Source organism: Schistocerca gregaria, chromosome X (assembly GCF_023897955.1).
Source record: "Schistocerca gregaria isolate iqSchGreg1 chromosome X, iqSchGreg1.2, whole genome shotgun sequence".
Lineage (NCBI taxonomy): Eukaryota > Metazoa > Arthropoda > Insecta > Orthoptera > Acrididae > Schistocerca > Schistocerca gregaria.
In genome coordinates, this window is record NC_064931.1 from 297,584,852 (window position 1) to 297,605,336 (window position 20,485).

General features: G+C 35.9%; 1 protein-coding gene across 1 annotated transcript in view; it reads right to left on the reverse strand.

Annotated features, from left to right (window-relative positions):
* Positions 1–8,715: 8,715 nt before the first annotated feature.
* Positions 8,716–20,485, reverse strand: part of LOC126298357 (zinc finger protein 85-like) — a 99,643-nt gene continuing 87,873 nt past the window's right edge. The window contains exon 6 of the mRNA XM_049989651.1: positions 8,716–20,177. Coding sequence (XP_049845608.1) covers positions 19,169–20,177 — 1,009 coding nt within the window. The 3' untranslated portion in view covers positions 8,716–19,168. The remainder of the gene's footprint in view (positions 20,178–20,485) is intronic.

A 20,485-nucleotide genomic window follows, 5' to 3' on the forward strand; every position in this document is an offset into this window, starting at 1 on the left:
TGGTTGGGAAGGGAGTGAGACAGGGTTGTAGCCTCTCCCCGATGTTATTCAATCTGTATATTGAGCAAGCAGTAAAGAAACCAAAGAAAAATTTGGAGTAGGAATTAAAATCCACGGAGAAGAAATAAAAACTTTGAGGTTCACCGATGACATTGTAACTCTGTCAGAGACAGCAAAGGATTTGGAAGGGCAGTTGAATGAAATGGACAGTGTCTTGAAAGGATGATATAAGATGAACATCAACAAAAACAAAACGAGGATAATGGAATGTAGTCGAATTAAGTCGGGTGATGCTGAGGGAATTAGATTAGGAAATGAGACACTTAAAGTAGTAAAGGAGTTTTGCTATTTGGGGAGCAAAATAACTGATGGTGGTTGAAGTAGAGACAATATAAAATGTAGATGGGAAAAGGCAAGGAAAGTGTTTCTGAAGAAGAGAAATTTGTTAACATCCAGTATAAATTTAAGTGTCAGAAAGTCGTTTCTGTAAGTATTTGTATGGAGTGTAGCCATGTATGAAAGTGAAACATGGATGATAAATAGTTTGGACAAGAAGAGAATAGAAGCTTTCGAAATGTGGTGCTACAGAAGAATGCTGAAGATTAGATGGGTAGATCACACAACTAATGAGGAGGAATTGAATAGAATTGGGGAGAATAGGAGTTTGTGGCACAACTTGACAAGAAGAAGGGACCGGTTGGTAGGACATGTTCTGAGGCATCAAGGGATCACAAATTTAGCATTGGAGGGCAGCGTCAAGGGTAAAAACCGTAGAGGGAGACCAAGAGATGAATACACTAAGCAGATTTGTAAGGATGTACGTTGCAGTAAGTACTGGGAGATAAAGAAGCTTGCACAGGATAGAGTAGCATGGAGAGCTGCATCAAACCAGTCTCAGGACTGAAGACCACAACATGGAGATCTGAAACAGTTGTAACTCAAGTGCACTGTTCGCGACTGGAGAAGGAAAAGGGCTTAAGTTACAGTGGGACAAAGAGTATCCTATGAAATGAAATGCACCATATGGCAGCTTGTGGAGTCTATATGCTGTTAACTTTATTTTAAAGAAAGATGAATTAATCCCAAAGTTATCTTGAAGCTGAAAGGGTATAGTTTCTTACTTGGGATTTAATTGTTTCTGATAAGCTCGATAGAAATTGGTAGTATGTGATGTAAATATTCCAACTTGTCTATAAATGTATTTGTATGTACACTCAACCCAGTACCCAACAATGTTTTTGTTTTTCACTGTAAATTACACTAAATGATGTATATCTGTTCCACTCAGTGTGTTTACTTTATACAGGGTGTTACAAAAAGGTATGGCCAAACTTTCAGGAAACATTCCTCACACACAAAGAAAGAGAATATGTTATGTGGACATGTGTCCGGAAACACTTACTTTCCATGTTAAAGCTCATTTTATAATTTCTCTTCAAATCCCATTAATCATGGAATGGAAACACACAGCAACAGAATGTACCAGCGTGGCTTCAAACACTTTGTTACAGGAAATGTTCAAAATGTCCTCCGTTAGCGAGGATACGTGCATCCACTCTCCATCGCATGGAATCCCTGATACGCTGATGCAGCCCTGGAGAATGGCGTAATGTATCACAGCCGTCCACAATACGAGCACGAAGAGTCTCTACATTTGTTACCGGGGCTGTGTAGACAAGAGCTTTCAAATGCCCCCATAAATGAAAGTCAAGAGGGTTGAGGTTAGGAGATCATAGAGGTCATGCAATTGGTTCGCCTCTAACAATCCATTGGTCACCGAATCTGTTGTTGAGAAGCGTACGAACACTTTGACTGAAATGTGCAGGAGCTCCATCGTGCATGAACCACATGTTGTGTCGTACTTGTAAAGGCACATGTTCTAGCAGCACAGGTAGAGTATCCCGTATGAAATCATGGTGGTGAATCGAGGAAGTACAGTACATACTGACAAAACTAAAATGAGCTCTAACATGGAAATTAAGCGTTTCCGGACACATGTCCACATAACATCTTTTCTTTATTTGTGTGTGAGGAATGTTTCCTGAAAGTTTGGCCGTACCATTTTGTAACACCCTGTATATATAATTATTACTTTTAACTTATTGATTTCCCCACATGTTGACCAGCCCATTAAATTTTGGGCATGTAGTCCAAGAAACTCCATTTTGTTTACTAATATTTTGGTCATATATCATCCACCTATCTTCCATGCAAGATGGCTGGCTGAAGCTACAGCACATGTCTGTGCTCATATAAACCACAGGGCTGTGCCATTGCGCACGTAGATGCAAATACAAATTTCTTCAGAGATGTTTATTTGCTGAGCATTAAAGAAATTCCTATGAACTTACTGTAACACGTTAAGGAATGGAAACTGTGGTCAGACCTTCAAAACATGCTGAAATACTCATGGAAATGCCACTGTGGCGACATCTGTGAAAGCACTGTATGTCAAGGTTGAAACCATTATTATAATCGATTAAACCCATCACCAGCCAAATTTTTACTGCTTCTTTCATAAGAGAGTCCTGCAAGGATGAAGTATACATTAGAAATTTAACACTGTGTTATACACAGATCAGAGTAAATGCTCTGTGTGCCACAGTAGATTTATCTGGCTGTAAAACGCCACTTGTATCATTGATGTTCTGTGCATCTCCTAAGAATGAAAGTTAGTCCTTCTTTATGAAACACATGGTAAATTGAATATTTATAAGGGTGGCAAGTGTGGCCTTTCATACATCAAGCAGACAAAGTCAATAATACAAGAGAGATATGAGGGTGGTTTGAAAAGTTCTCGGAACAGAATAGAAAGAAAGTACTTCAATAACTGAACCTTTTTAATTTTTCTCACAAGTCTCCTTGTAGATTAATGCACTTGGTCTAACGATGTTCCAGTGCCTTGATCTCATCCCGAAAATGAATTTCCTCCAGGCGTGCAAAATAGTTGTCAACTCCGCCTATAAATTCTTTGTTTGAAGTGAATCTTCGTTCACCAAAAAAAATTTTCAGTTTTGGGAAGAGATGGAAGTTTGGTGGAGCCATATCAGTTGAATAAGGTGGGTGTGGTAACAATTCAATTCATACCATAGTTTGTGTAATTTTGCCATGGTGGCAGGTGTGTTTTTGATCCTGCCTCAAGAGTCGCGGTACTCAACTTGCAGATAATTTTTTCATTTCTAATTATTCAGTTAAAATGTGATATACGCTTTCAGATGACATCTGGCAAGTGTGAGAAATTTCATGCATTTTCAATCGGCAATCATCCATGACCATTTTGTGCACTTTTGCAGTGGTTTTCGGAGTTGTGCCACATCTTGGCTGACCACTGCGTGGATCATCATCTAAGTTCTCCTGATTAAATTTAAATTCATTTGTCCACTTGGCAACAGTTGAATATAAATGAGCAGAGTTCCCCAGTGTATTCTGGAAATCAGCATTAATGTCCTTTGCTTTCATACCTTTCTTTACGAAGTCAATCACTGCTCGAGTCTCAATTTTTTCCATCTTCGCAAATCACATGTGGGAACAATAACAGAGCCATGTCACCGCCACAGCTCTCTTCCAAGAGCACTGACGAGGCGTGTGTTTACAGGCAACAGTCCAATGAATATTACGTGAACAACTCGTTGCGCTAGTGCTGACTTCTTGTTGTGATTCTGAGAACTTTTCAAACCACCCTCATACAAGGAACATTTATGATATAAAGAAATCTTGAAGCCCAATAAATCATGAACATATTCCCTGACGATTAATACCATAATGTTAACATTGACTACTGTACAGGTGGGGCCATAAGCAAGAAAAAATATATGCACAGGATCAAATTTTGAATTAAAAACAGAAAATTATTTTTCCCAGCATTCCATGTTAAGGAATGGAAATAAAAATGGATCTCATGAAACTGAACAATGTGAAGGAGATCTTTTCATTTATCCTGCACATAAGCAGAAGCAAGGGCAGCAAAGACTGCACAACAGGTACACTAATTGTTGTCTATACTGCATAACTGTACAAGAAATGTGGAACAGACATTTCTTCCTAACTTTCTCCATTTTTCTTCAAATGGTATTATGTGCCAGGACTATTTCTATGCAGAGAGGAACAAGAGAATTAACTGTATTTAGCAAAATACATTTTATTCTATATCTTCATTCTGTAAACCACTGTGAAGTGCATGTCAAAGGGTACTTTAATTGTACCACATGTTAGGGTCTCTGCTACTTCCAATTGCGTATGGAATACAGGAAGAATGACTGCTTAAGTGCCTCTATGCATGCTGTACTTAGTTTAATCTTGTCTTTGTGTTCGTACAGCTGTTCGTGTTGTATTCCATATGAACCAATATTCTGGATGGCATCAACGTGTGGAGCTATCGATTGAGTCCAAATACAACCACTGTAGTATTTGATTCAACTGATTGTTCATTCATGGTTTCAACATCGTTATCTGAAGGGTTCTGAGGGGCTCTGCAACTGCTTGGCATTTGAATTGTCACCGAGCTCTCACTGTACCTTGATTGTAAAGAAGCATCCCACACAACGCTTGACATCAGAATTTTGGATGGATGTATCATTGGAATTGTAGATTAGCACATTTACAGTGATCCATTTTGTTCTAAATAGGTGATTGTGGTGGCCATTTGCTATGCTAAGTATCCATTTCTCTTAGCTGACAGCTCACAAATGGGAATTTATCACTCGAAGAGGGGTTTTACATTGAATAGATGAAGGGCAGGGAAGGAAACTAAGTCACTAGTGGTTAAGTAATGACACAATACCAGGGCAGAAATGTGTCCAGTGCTCTGTACTTAGAAAGTAAAACTCATTTGACAAGATGAGATTTTTCATTGTTTGATCAATGAGGAGAGTAAGTTTGTGTTTTTGTTTTAGGGTGCAGAAACAACTAGGGTCATATGCGCCGAAGAGAGTAAGTTATCAAAGTCAATCAAACCTGCTTATAGTCCAATTAGCATTGTGGTTACACTTCCTGTGAAGAGCTTCTGTGTTGGAAACAGGTGTATTGTGGGGGGTGTAAAATTTGTGAAGGGTAGGAACAAAACTTTATGCTAAAACTTTCAGATTCACTTTCATTTGCATTTAAGTTTCATGTGGGTACTGTAACCAAATAGGTGAGGTTACTTTTTTCATTTTCTTTCCAATGAAGTCTTTGAAAAGTATGGAATAAACATTGTGGCTAACACTTTCCCTTCTGACAAATCTCAATTATTACAAAAATCATCCACATAGATGGTGGAGAATTGAGATGGTGTGACCCACAGATCCATCAAGTAAGCTTTCTTTTTTTTAATTTTATTTGCGTCTTTTCCCATCAGAGTAGTTACACCTTGAGGCATGAAGACCACAGGATAGTTCAAACAAGCAGTTGCAATGTGTCATACAATGTTTTCTCTGGTTCCTAGACAAAGTTTTGGCAACTATGAACATTTTCTCTATGATGTATGAATTGCTGTACTGCATTTGTAAAATGACTTATTGCATGTGTAACATACAACAGACTTCAGTGCATAAAAATGTTGTTTTTCATTAATTACTTTTCTCAGTATAGTACTTTAAGGTATTCAAGCAACACACTCTCTTCATGTGTCCTATTCCCTCTCTGTATTATATTTTTTGCTTCATTTGGGCCATATAGTTGCTCTCTTGCTAATATTTCTTGGGAATTTTCGCCGGTTTTGACACTCTTTCACACATTGGTTCAAATGGCTCTGAGCACTATGGGACTTAACATCTGAGGTCATCAGTCCCCTAGAACTTAGAACTACTTAAACCTAACTTACCTAAGGACATCAGACACATCCATGCCCAAGGCAGGATTCGAACCTGCAACTGGAGCGGCCACGTGGTTCCAGACTGAAGCGCCTAGAACTGCACGGCCACTAGTTTAAGACATTCATAAAGTTTTTAAATGTTGGAAGTTTTCAGATTTGATAGTATGACAAAAACTTCTATTAGAAGGATACAGCCTCTTAAAATGCTTGACTGCTTTAAATGCCGAAGTTCTTTGTGTAAGTGTGATATTGTTGCTTTTCCTTTCCTTACTCCTGCGACCAAATTATGTCACTGTGTGCCATTTTACTAACATTTATTTTTAACAATGTTTGTGGTATGTTGCAGGTAACTCACATCCCATACTCTAGTTTGTAAGTTTTGTCACAGCCCACTCAACTCTGCAACTGTGGGTGCTTTGTTTCAGCACAAACTATGAATACCCCAGTCACCTATGAACTCAGCTCCTGTTTTAATGTGGAAGAAACTGTTACAAAATATATTAGTTCTACTAATGTCTCAGTTATTCATAACACACACACTTGAGGAAATATTTTTCTGTCTCTTCACATTTGCATGCTAGAACTCTTGACACACGCAATATTTTTTACAATTGTTATATGGATGCCATTGAGATAATTCTATGTCTATGAGGTATGGGGGGCATAAGCACTATTTCCACAGCTAATATGTATTTGCCATTCTTACATGTTGTTTCATTTATGGTGGAAGGTCAGTAGTCCTGCTCAGCTGATCATGCAGTGTCAAAGGGGTGCACATCCGTGCCATGGAATTTCATTCCTTCCCACAAATTAAGTAGTGCCTAGAAGTTACAAATGTGATCTTAGGCAGAAATTGCAGACTTTGGACTTGTGCCTCTTTACTTCTTTGGTATACAATTATAAGTAATAGATCTGTTTTAAAACAAAACTGAGATCACTTTGACAGTTCAACTGAAGTGTACAGAGAAATATTTTCACCTTAACAATTTCTCTTCATACTGCAAAGAAATAGATGCTGCACTAGAGTGTGTAAGTATAATGGAGTTAGTCAACACCATGATGTTGTGGCCTTTAGTCTGAAGATTGGTCTGATGCAACTAGCCTATTCTATATAATTATCATTGTGGCATAACTACTGCAACTTCCATCCACTGAAGCCTGATTATTGTAACAGAGCCTTGATGTCCTATTTTTAACAACCTGCCCTCCCCAATTACCAAATCAACTTCCTTGATTCCTCAGAATGTTGTCTGTCAAGCAATACATTCATTTAATCAATTTACACCATAAATTTGATTCAGTACCTATTCATTTGTTATCCAATAATTTTTAGCACACCACTGCAGTATCACATTTCAGAAATTTCTATTCTCTTGTTGTCTGAACTGTTTGTAGTCCACAAGTACTTCTGTACAAGGCTATACTTCAGACTAGTATCTTCAGTAAATACTTCTAACATTCAAATTGTATTGAATGTTAACAAATTTTCTCTTATTCAGCAATGCTTTCCTTGCTATTGCCAGTCTACATTTTATATCCTCTGTACTTTGGTTATCATCAATAATTTTTTGCATAAACACCAAAACTTATCAACCATGTTTGGTGTCTCCTTTCATAATCTAATTCCCTCAAAATCATCTGCTTTAATTGGACTTCGTTCCATTACCTTTGTTTTACTTTTATTGATACTCATTGTACCTCTTTTCAAGATACTATGCACTCTGCTCAGCTGCTCTTACAATTACAATGTCACTGGCAAAGCAGTTACATTCAATATATTCTGTGTTATTCAAGGATTTCCACTGGGCCTTGTCTTTTGACCCTCTACTGTCTTCACTATTTCGTCTGTCAAAGCTATCCTTTCATCTTCTGTTGTACTGCTTTCATTTGTTTCAGTCAATTGCCTAATACTGCATTCAAAACTCTCAATAACCGATGATTCTTTCTATTTATCCAGTTCCTATCTCCTTAATTTCCTACTGCAATTTCTTCAGTTCACAATTACTAAATTATGGCCATAGTCCACATTTGGGCCTGCAAATATTTTGGAGTTTCAAACCTAGTTTTGAAATTTCTGTCTTCAATCACATAATCTATCTGAAACAGTTCACTGTCTCCAGGCCTCTTTCATGTACACAACCTTCTTTCAGGAATCCTTGATTCTTAATCCAAGAGTGAGAATTTCAGACTGCACACAACTAACAATTGCTATCGGGCTGCTTCCCCTATCTGTTTTCCCAGTCCATGTTTGCCAAATATTTTTTCTTCTCTCCTTTTTTCCTACTACTCAGTTCCAGTATCTATCACAATTAAATTTTTGCCTACTTTCATGGACTGAATAATTTCTTTTATTTCATCATCCATTCTTTCAAGCTCTTCATCTGTGGTGTTAGTAGGAATATGCACTGATACTACTGGGATGTATATTGGCTATGTGTTTATCATAGCTACAATAACGCCTTTACTAAGCTGTTCAGAATAGCTTGCATGCATTCCTCTTTTGTTGTTCATTATTAGACATAATCCTGCGTTACCCCTATTTGACATTGAGTTGATAACCCTGTACTCAACTGAACAGAAGTTTGTTTTTCCAACCACCACACTCCACTAATTCCCTTGAATGATACAATACAATTATCCCATGGGTATTTGTTTTCTAACTTAGCCTTCCCTGAATGCAACAAGTGTAATAAGGCAGCTACCTTCCATTCAACAAAATCATCATGAAAAATTTAAACAGAAAAACACAAATCAGGTATTGGAAATAGTAAAGAAACCTTTTGAATCTTATTACAATAATCACAAATAATGAGCTTTCACTAAGCATGCAGAAAAAAGTACAGAGGAATAACCATATCATTGTTAAACAATACAAGAATACATTCCTTAATTAATATTCTAGTAGCTGAAAAATAATGAACACCTTCGGATGAAATATTTATTTCACAGACTATTTAGTCCACTGCTAGTAGCTGTTCAGCTAAAATGTGATCAGAACACATTTACATTTACTGCAGATGAAAGCTTATTACATATAGCATACATCCTTGCAGACTCTCAAAAAACACTATTATGATTATAATTATTATTTAGTTTCTAGGAAAATATAATGGAGTGACAGTATTTTATCATGATATATGATACAGCTAAAGTAAGTGTGATATTTAAAGAAAAATACCAAGGCTATATTGTTACAATAAAAATTTAAGTGCAGTTACATTACATACTATCTCATTTATGAATACAAATTAAAAATATAGCTTACTATTTGTCTCCTCAAATTATTACTGACTTAGTGCACCTTCAGACAAAACAATAATCTTGTTTGTCTGTGTTTTATTTATCTATTTATTTCTCTAACACAAAACTACTCAATTCAATAATCAGCAATACATTGAGGAGAACAAATTCTGTACAATTCTTGGAGCTATACATACAAAAATATTTGTTCTTCAGTCCAATACACAATCTGACATTTTCTAATCTGAATACACGAAACAAAATTTCAATCATGTTTCTAGATTCTTATATCAACTGTTTACAGTCCATACATTATCAAAACTCCACAACAGTCTCCAAAGATAAAATAATAATGCCCATTATTTTCTGACAGGAAAATTTATGTTAATCTTTTGTATACATAAAATATTGAAATATCAACACTGAATTATAATAATTCAGAATGTCCAAATATTTTTAGAATATGTAACCATCTTTCCAAAAACTGCACAAACTATACAGCTAAATGAAAACATTAAAACAATCTATCCTTGGAAAGCAGTCTCTTTAAAAGTGCCACAACATAGTATGCCATAAGTTAAAATGCAAATCAATCTGAATCTACATAAAATATGAGCAGAGGAAAAAAACCACCAACCAAGTTCTTCAAATGAATGTAAGCTTTGGACAGTTTTCAATGACATACTTTAGGCAAAAATAACATAGTGTTTAACTTCTTAGTGCTGTCAATTATTGAGACTATGGCATTATGAGAATGTGCTGCAAAATCTTCTATACATATTTTATGAGGTAACCTCACAATTCTGAGGCAGTATGGCAGTGTCCATGTTAAATAATACAGACAGGCAGAATAACACAAGAAAACATCAACAGATACAGTACTACCACACATACAATTAAAAGCTAAAATTGCACATGAACACAACTTTTCCACTCGCACCTGCAATATTCACAACCCACTGTTATTTATTCACCAAAGAATTAATTTACAAAAAGAAACTGTATATGAATGATTAAGCAAAATTTAGCTGTGAGAGAGATTTGTTCCTCACATTTATGAATTTCTTTTCGTCTGAGTTTGTGATTTCAAATTGAGATTTGTCACTTAAAGATGTACACAGTCATTTCCTTTAACACACTTACTTGTAATCCATATGAACATGTGAAACAGATTAATCCATCCAATTCATTTTGAGTGGAGCATACTCTACAAAAACTACAATCATGTAGACTTTACATGATTTTATTTTGCCTCTGCATACAAACTAAGAACCAATCTACAGATTCAAGATTCAATCAGTTATTTGTATGCTACCTGGGCACTATCATTAGTGAAATGACATGAATCTCAGAATCACCGGTTCATTAAATTTTTTTATCTGATGTAACGGATTCAAGACAATAAAGCACACAATTTAGTGCAACATCCTAACTGTTGTATGAATTTTATTATAGAAACATAAGGTAAACTCCCGTTTCACAATGGACAAACAGAGAAAGAACTGCATTACTCCAGTTATCTTTTTGTAGATAAAATATGATTGGAAGATGTGTAGTGTTTTATATAAAATTTTCGTACTTTAAGGCCTACAAAATGGTTTCAAAAACATTTTAGAATTCAGTTTTATTTCTTCTGTTTTTCTTGAGTTTTTGTAGGAGTAATTACATCTTCACGAATACAACAACAACAACAAGGTGAAATGTTAGTGAATTTTTTTTTAACTGGAACACAGAAGGTAGTGGGGTCTCCGTTGATATGAAAATGTATCCAAAACATGTTAGTGAGATTTTGACAGTAAAAACTGATTGAACTGGTGTTAACTTGCAGCACCATTAAATAACCTTTTAAACACACACACACACACACACACACACACACACACACACACACACACACACACACACAGAGAGAGAGAGAGAGAGAGAGAGAGAGAGAGAGAGAGAGAGAGAGAGAGAGAGAGAGAGAGGAGGGGGGGTGGGAGGTGGGGGGGGGGGGGGTTACATGCGTCAACAGATTTTACATAATATTATGATCTAACACATTCATAACAAATTAGAAACAACCTTTAAAGATGAGAAACAAGACTGATCAATAAGGTGATGTGTGATAAATATGAGCCTGCCAATGTGTGTCAACAAATCAAATCATTCAGTTGACTTAACCATTTCATAAACTATTTCTGATGAACCTACATCATCATGGCACATCAGCATGATATTTATCAAAGGTAACATTTGATTAACTATAAAAAATAGTTTCTAAAAATATGTTAATGATATGGAAGAAACTGCGCATTCATGACTGATAAAGTATATCTTAATGTACCTTCAAAGAATTTTGCACTTGCATTCTAGGTTCTTTGTAAAATATTCAAATGTGTTCCATATGAAATGGAATAATGATCAGTTTCTCAAATATATAAAGCTAACATAGAAGGGATATATTAAGAATGGACCCATGTTGAGCATTTTGCAACTCAGCAAATGATTATTTAATGATAAAGACATTGCCATCAGTTTTAAAAATAAAAAATGAACTGAATTACTCCAGAAGAATGAGTGAGAAGGATCAATTAAAGAATTAATGAACTCAGGAAATGAATCTCTTCTATAATCTGATATGAGTCTCATTTAAAAGCACAAATATATTATATCTTTATAATTGAATAAGAGACTTGCATTCTTCTCATTGCAGCTATATTTTGTTACCTTCAGGAAAACTTCCGGTGTAAACATGTTTTTTCTTTTACCCTCCTCTCAAGTTACCCAAGTTGGGGAGATATAAACATAAACACGTTCAGAGCACACAGGGACAGGTACAAAGGTGTGCGCGTTAACACATCCAGAGCAGTTAAAGGGTTAAATAATGCTGCATAATTTTAAAAATCTTTCATATTTGTATGGAAAAATAGCGTATTTTAAATATTCCATGAGAAAAAAGTAAAAGAATAAGAGTATTTAAACTGATTTGTTTTCTTTGAAATAAATGCTAACTTCTTTACAAAGAAATTCATCAGATTTTGAGATAAATCCATTGTGATTTAATGTCTGTATTTCCTATCTAGTCAATAGGGAATTCCCCAGTGTGTGGCTGATGTAGTGCAGGATTACAGGTTTAAATTCTGGATAATTCAATAGCTCAAAAATATGCAAATCATGAAGTCAATGATATTTTAAAATCAATATGAAATTGGTGTAAACAAATAATGTTAACACATATTATGGCAAATGCCCAACAACCTAAGTGTGTGTGTGTGTGTGTGTGTGTGTGTGTGTGTGAGAGAGAGAGAGAGAGAGAGAGAGAGAGAGAGAGAGAGAGAGAGAGAGAGAGAGAGAATATGAAATCCCAAATTGGGTCCTTCATCAAAACAAGCGAGACAGAACACTGCTGCAATACTGGCCAGGTTGGATATACATGATGTTATCACAATGATTTCCTTATTCTTTTACTTCTTTGTGCTCCCAAAAATTATAACTGGATAATAAATGGAACATAAAAGTTTCATTACTTGCGATATTGCAGAGCCTGTTATTAGTTTTGATGTCAACTTAATGATCTTTAGCTATTTAACATGGGTAGCTACTACCATTGAGTGCTTACAAAAGCTTCTTCAACCAATATAAAGAAATGACTTTTCTCTCCAAAACTACAGCAATTACTTCATACAAAAACTTTGGCGTTTGTTCTGTGGTGACATGTTTTATCCAAAACACAATTGCTACCATATAAATGATTATTAAACAACTTCATTTTGTACCATTTTAGCACTAATTATAATACATTGTTGATATTGCATATTTGAAGTTTAACTACATCACACAATGTGATACTGTTTTTCACACACAATCCCCACATTTCATTTCTTTGGAAAGAGAGGCCCTCATATAAAGAAATAAGATAATTGATACGGATCGAATATAGTAACAGTGAAACTCCTTCAATTTGGAAGTAGTATGAGAACAGCATTATAATTTCTGACATAAAACACAGTGATCTGTGGTCCCATTGAGGAAGCAATCAAGCTGATTAATATCTTTACAGTTTGGTAGTGACAAGGACAAGGGGGGTGGGGGGTGGGATAGGTGTGGAAATTTGAATTTTAAATTGTAGCATCATTTGACTAGTGTGATCATAATAAGCTTTTATTTAATACCTTTAGTAACACTTGAAATGTAATGAGTACCATATTAGGAATTAATGTAACTGTCCAGATTTTATTGACAACTCAAGACATTGTCGTTTCTGGCACTATAAGCAGAAATTCACTGTTCATAATGTTGCTCAGTGAAACCTTTTCACTTACATATACACATTTATGCATACACAGATGCCAAATGTCTCATTGATGAAACATTCATTAATAATATGAATTTAAAATTTATTGCTGAATCACTGAAATGATATAAGAGTACAAACATAACAATCACAAGCCAAGGTGCACCATCAGTTATGATTAGTGAACAAAATAAATTTAGAATATTAAAATTTCATTCTGCAATATTCATATAAACAGTGACTTCACTACATGGGGTATACATAATACTGTTGAAGTTTGCTGAAACACTTCTGCTTACTGTTTCTACAAGTACAATTATTATTTGTAGACAACTTAATTTCATTATATCTCGAAAAGGCTGAAAAATGATTCTATCAAACCTGGTTCTACATTTATACAGACAAAAATATAAAGCAATTTCCTTTGGTTACTGAACATGTTCATATGTGCTTTTGGGAAATGAAGGAAGCTAAAAAGTTTGTTTATGTTCTACTAAACTATAATATCTAACAAAATTTTTATTGGACACATCTTCACTGGTTTTATAGAAAGTAAGTCCAAACATACCACAGAAAGGTAGTGTTAACTCGCAGACATGTTTCCAGTGCTATATTGAAATTAGGGATCATGGTACACACCTCGGAGCATGCTCTGATAACAGGACAAAAGAAATGATGTTGGCATGTTTTTACCTTTCACTGTGTCCACTGACAAACCAAAAAACTATCTGACATGTTAATATTAAGTGCTGGTCATTACAACAGCATTATGCAATTATAGCCAACAATCATCTCAATAAATTGACAACCTGAACATGTGGAGAAATAACTTGTCATTCACATGTTCCACATGTGCAGTGTATGCTGATGGATTATCAGAATATGATAACTGAAATGCCTGGATTGTTTTAATATGCAAATACGTACTTGTAGTGTAGCTCTGCGTTCCACAATAATTATCTAGGTCAGTGGTCATCAAACTTTGTTTGCTTAAGTGCCAATACTGACAAGTAGGGCAATACCTCAGGCTGCATCAGAAATGTGTGTGTGATTTAAACATTTTGTATTATAAGGTATCACACCAAATATTTTAAGTGGAAAAGTAAAAGTACTGGAACTGGATGCAGTTTCCTGCAGGCTTACACAATGACCAATTTTTTGTACCTAAGCAGGTACTTTGACCAGTGCAATCGCAACTGGATCCCATGTTTGTCTTTCTGATTTCTGGGCACATTTTCTAGGCATCTTCTTCACACCCTAATATCTGCAAGAATACCTGGCACCTGCAGCACACCATTTTGAATCGGGCTTTTGTATTAGGTCAAATATAATAGAATGGAGATGGTTTTAAGAAATATAACTTCATTAATTCAAAATTGTCATAAAGGGACAGACTGGCAGATGATAGTTTTACATATATTAAATGATGGAAAATCAGTCTGATCTGTAATATTTTGCTTGATATACTAAAGTAACAAAATCTTTGATAAGGATAGAAGCTGAAGCAATGAATTAACATGTGTGCCACAGCTGGGACTTGAACCTGGGTCTACTGCTAACTGAGCAGATGTACTAGCCATTTTTTTAAAAAATTATTTATTTCAGGCCTTCCATCACCCCTTATAGCCTGTCCTTGCACTCTTTGTAATTCGCCTTCAGCAACCTTCAAAGCTATAGCCAAATGAAATGCTCCTCTGCAGATAAAGAAATCTGAACTAGTCTTCATAATGGAAAGCAAATTAGCAATTATATCATGAACTGAGTGATTATTTGTTCAGACATAGTTCATAACACTGTGCAAGTCTCCGTTCACACAAATTCCAAACACCACTTCACCCTGTGCCTTCCTTTTATATACTATTTCTAACTTATTTCAAAAGTTCTTCTTGTGGTTCTTTTTTGTTAGCTGCTTGTAATATTCCTTCATGATATAGCATTTGTAGTCCTCAATGCTGTTGGAGTTCTTTTTTGTGGATGATGGTGTGAACAAAGTTGCTGTGTAGCCACATTATGGTGTTAGTCTTTTGCCATGGAAAGAACATCCGATCTGGAGCAACTAGTTCATTTACAGTGATGAATCTACCATCATTTCTCCTGAGGAATGCCAACCGCTACTTTATTTGGGTCCATAAGGCATTATACCCTGAGCAAGTAAATCTGTGAACTGTCATGTCAAAAAATCCACATCAGTGACACAAATGGCAGTCAGTGAGTTCTACAGTGTGTAGTCTCTTGTTTGCTGCTAAAATGTCATTAACCACCTGGTACCATGTTGATGATACTGCCATAGTTAAAACTTTGTTACTAATATTCTGCTATATGGTATTCCAATCTTTAATAGGATATTTTTTCTCTATTTTATTCCTGACTGTACTCCTCTGTTACACTACCATAGCATTGCGACTACCACATCTGAACGGACTACCTAAGTCCAATTCCCTCCCTAACACAAACTCCATTTCAAACCTTCAGCCCATTTTCCCCTTCTCACATCACTATTGCCGAGGCTCTCCAACACTGGAATAACACCCTAGCTTTATATGTAATAGGGAAACCATGGCTGTACCTCAGGCATAGGTGAACCATTGACCTGATGGAATTACATTTTTCTGGAGACATATGAGGGACGCGTTTGACATTGGTAGTCTGTGCAGCTGTGGTAGCCACAACACTATGGTGGTCTAGTGGCTAGCACGTCTGCCTAGTAAGCAAGAGACCTAGGTTCAAGTCCCGGCAGTGACACAAATGTTAATTCATAGCTTCAGCTTCTATCCTTATCAAAGATAACGTTGAGACTCATTGTGTATCCAGAAAAATGTAATTCCATTAACTAACTCTTACTGGGATGGACACCTTGGGCACTTTTCCTGATTGGATACCATGTCAGCATTAGTGATTCAAAGAAGAAACTTCCAGACTGAAATAAATAAAAATAAACTACATTTGTAGGTAAAAAGATGTTTAAACCTTGATATTACACAAATTATTATTCTTCACACAAGTGAGGTCACAAGAATAATATAAATGACTTGTTTTATGTCAGATGACAAAAAAAAGAGTTTACATAAATAATTGCACGTGGAGGAGGACGGGTGGGGGGAGAAATGAAAGGAAAGCGAAGGGATTACTGATGTCAGCTGCAATGGGACATTATGTGGAATCAGTAGCGATGAGTGAAAATGTGTACTGGACCAGGATTTGGGACCGGAATCTTCTGCTTACTAGGTAGGTGTGTTAACTACTTTGCCATCCAGGACATAGTGTTATCGCAACTGGGAGAACTATCTTGGCACAACTTACGGCCAACCCACATTCCCACTGAGTGCCACCTATTCCGAGTCCAGTTCCTCCATGCTCACTACTCTGAGATTCCTGCAGCTGCACAGAAGATAGTGGATCCATTGCCTATCTAGGCGATTCAGTTATATGAATATATGGTGTGTGTTCTTTCGGACATGGCATACAAAAAAGATTTTACTACACACATGTATCATATCTGTATAATGCACTTTCATGAGTGTGTCTGTTCTTTCGGACATGGCATACAAAAAAGATTTTACTACACACATGTATCATATCTGTATAATGCACTTTCATGAGTACGTGTACTTCTGTTTAGCATTTATACCAAAGCAGCTGATTGGATTTATTTGTGCACACTCTTGAGTTGTCAGCATTGGAAAGCAAACAATAAATTTTCCCTCATTTCTGTTAACATGCAGTGAGCTTGCTACTTCCCCTATGCCCCTGAGGTAAACGGCCGAATTCACCAGCGTCAATTAAATTAAAGCACATCTTAAAATATGACTCTATTTGTACATAATTTTGTTTTTTACTGAACAAGAAAAATACACTCTTAAGAAGCCCTTAAAGTTGGTTGACTTTTTAGATTCTACTTTTAGGTGCCAGAAGCATGTTATAAAATATGGCTGAGAATGACAGGCCACATGAACTCTCGATTTCGACCACATGAGGCCCGCATGCTGCAGTTTGATGACCATGGCTGTAGATGATGCCAACAACTGCCTCGGGTCCCATTCTAACACTGAATGGATATTTTTAAAGTACTATCAATCTATACTCAATAAAGGCAATGTCAATTTATTAACTGTGAAACATATTTTAGTTTCACTCAGTTATCAAAAATTTCTCTGAAGGGATTTGATCTGATGAATGAAGATGTGTCCAAGCTAAACTTAAACCCATTATATGTTTAGATACTGCACTGAATCTTTCAATAATCAGTAGTAAACTGTTTCATGGTTTTGTTCGCTTTAATGGTGTTCCTCAGGGTTCACAGCTGAAATAATTCAGGAAGACACTGAATTATCCTTCCATAGCTGCAGTTCATATTTAATATTTTTAATGTCCTAGCTGTGGTTCTAGTAATATCATCTATAATTTTTCTGAAAACTCTTTGTTAGACTGGGATTGGAATGCAATTTTTTTCCTTTTCAGATGCAATGATGTACTGACTAAGCCATTTGAGCATGTCTTATGGCCCAGTTCATAATTTCAATGTGCCACTAGCACATATTTTTAAATAATTTGAAGCTCTAATCATTGTTGACCACAACTAAGAGTTCAAGTTGAAAATTTATTTTGCAATGTGCAGCTTTTGGTGAACTTGCTCATACAGTGTAATACATTACATTGTGAAACAGGAATATGACTTAAGACACGGATCAAACCAGTGTGGCTCATTAATGACCATGGCTGGTGCACCAGCCAGCCCGAGTGTTGTTTTTAGGCAGTTTCTCATGCTCATTTAGGCAAATATAGCCTGGTCCTCAATTTCTGCCACAGAAAATGTGACACATTAACAGTTGAAATGTGATCACACACACAACACAGTTCACACAATTCACAGACAGGTTGCACACACAAACTTCCTCCCTTAGGCGACTAATGACTGTGACGACAGTCTGGGCAACAGGCTACGAAGTTTAAAAAAAAGGCCTAATTTTGAGTACAGCACATCACATACTAGTTGGGTTAATGCAAAGAAGTAGAAGTAGACGAAGATGATACAGCTTTTAAATGGTTATGGATATTGAATTTAACATGTTATGTTGTTGAATAAAGCACATCGATACATTCTTGCAATTGTCCTACATTTATCACAACTTCCTAAAGAAGGTGTTTCGTCAAATTAATATCATTTTAGATTGGAAAACTACACTTATCAGCCTGGAGCTCCATTATGCATCAAGCATTTTCTGAAGTGTTCCACAATGCATATATCGAGATGGTGCACGAAGCCTAAAGACACAACGCTTGGCTTATGACTGAAAGGTTGCACAAATCATCATCTAATCACACACTTTCTAAATTAAAATACAGCCAATATTTATTTAAATTATAGATTTACAAAAATAAATAATTGTAGAAACTTGTTTCTACATACACATTTAAAAATATGTATAAATTGCATTTTCAATACTATATGGGCTGCTGATACAAAAAGCCTTGTAGACATATGTATCAAAACTGTTTATGAAATTACAATCTGCTAAATATTTAGTGGTGTTAATATGATATATATGCCACACTTTAATAGAAAAATCTGCAACCCCCTCCCTCCCCACACATTAAAGATACTGAACTACATGCTGTATGATTTTGGTACAAAGGGTAGTTATTAAAATAATAATAACTTTAATATGAGCTTCAATAAAATTAGTTAATTAAAATTTGTACTTACCTTAGCCAAATAAATTGATGAGTTGCAGTTCTTTATTGTACTTTTACATGTTAAAAATTTTGAAAGACGGAACTCACATTTTTCCTGAAGGAAGTCTATAAAAGAATCCTATGTGGAGTCTCTATAGGTTAACACAGTTCATTAATTAATACGTGGATCACGTTGAGTGCATTCGTCGGTAAGATTCCAGGAGTTCATTAGTTGCAACTGTTCCTGGAGTACAGAGGTAGGCTGCAGCAGATGAGGACACTTGAATCATTGCAGCACTCGCAGCATTGCTCTGCGAAGCGGCTCCACTTACTGGTGTGTTGACATGATGTAAAATGTTTGGAGCCAACAATGCTGAATTGTTGATAGTTGTAAGTGGGGCAGCATTGTGAGATAAGGCAACAGTGTGTGGTTCACCAACACTACTTTCTAACTGCACAGGAGTCTGCTGCTGAGAAACATTATGAAGTGTCGGATTTGCACTGACTGGTGGTGTCTTGTTTCGATGACGCAACTTGTGTGCTAGTAAATTTTGTTTTGTTCCAAAACTTTTAGAACACATATCACACTTGTACATTAGTGAGTTTTCAGTGTTAACTGCATTTTGTTCCTCACCTGAGACAGCTGAAGAACAAGACGAATGACTACCTTTATGTAATAAATAATAATGTTTCACCACAAACGATTTGCCACAAGTTTCACAGATGTAAGGGCCTGATATTCCGTGTGTTTTCCTATGTTTATGAAGGTTATCTTTCCTGCTAAAGGATTTACCACACATATCACAAGAATGCATTTTTTGTCCAGTATGTGATACTGCGTGCCGCACCAAATGTTCTTTACGACTAAATGCCTTTCCACACACACTACAGATATACGGGCGTTCACCAGTATGCAATTTACGATGCTGAAATAAATGTTCTTTTCTTTTAAATGGTTTTCCACATACTTCACATGAATAATTGCAACCAGGTCCTCCATTTTTGTCACTTGCATCACTATTTTCTTGACAAGGAGAATGAGTTTGCAGCTCTTCAATCGATGAGAAGATTTTTCCACAGCGGTTGCAGGGTCTACTAACATTTCCAGCAATCTCAACCAATGAGGACTGTGCAGTGCCATCCACAATGTTTGCTGTTTTCATGCGAAGAAATTCTCCTATCTGTGCAATTGAAGATCTGGAACAAAACATATTGTACTATCATATACTACTATAAAATAATAGTTTTTAACTGTAACATGGAGTTTATCAACTATCTGCACATCTAGACACCCATATTGTGTGGCAAATTGTGAGAGTTGCCTTTTAAAGATTTTACAAATGACCATTATATGGGACAATTGAGATATGAAATTACGTTTGCTTTAAAATTAGTCTTTCCTGATTTTTAAAACAAAGGTAGCTCAGAAAATGACGCTCAATTACACTGAGTATTGACATAAACCATATTATGGAAAAAAAAAAAAAAAAAAAAAAAACATAAAT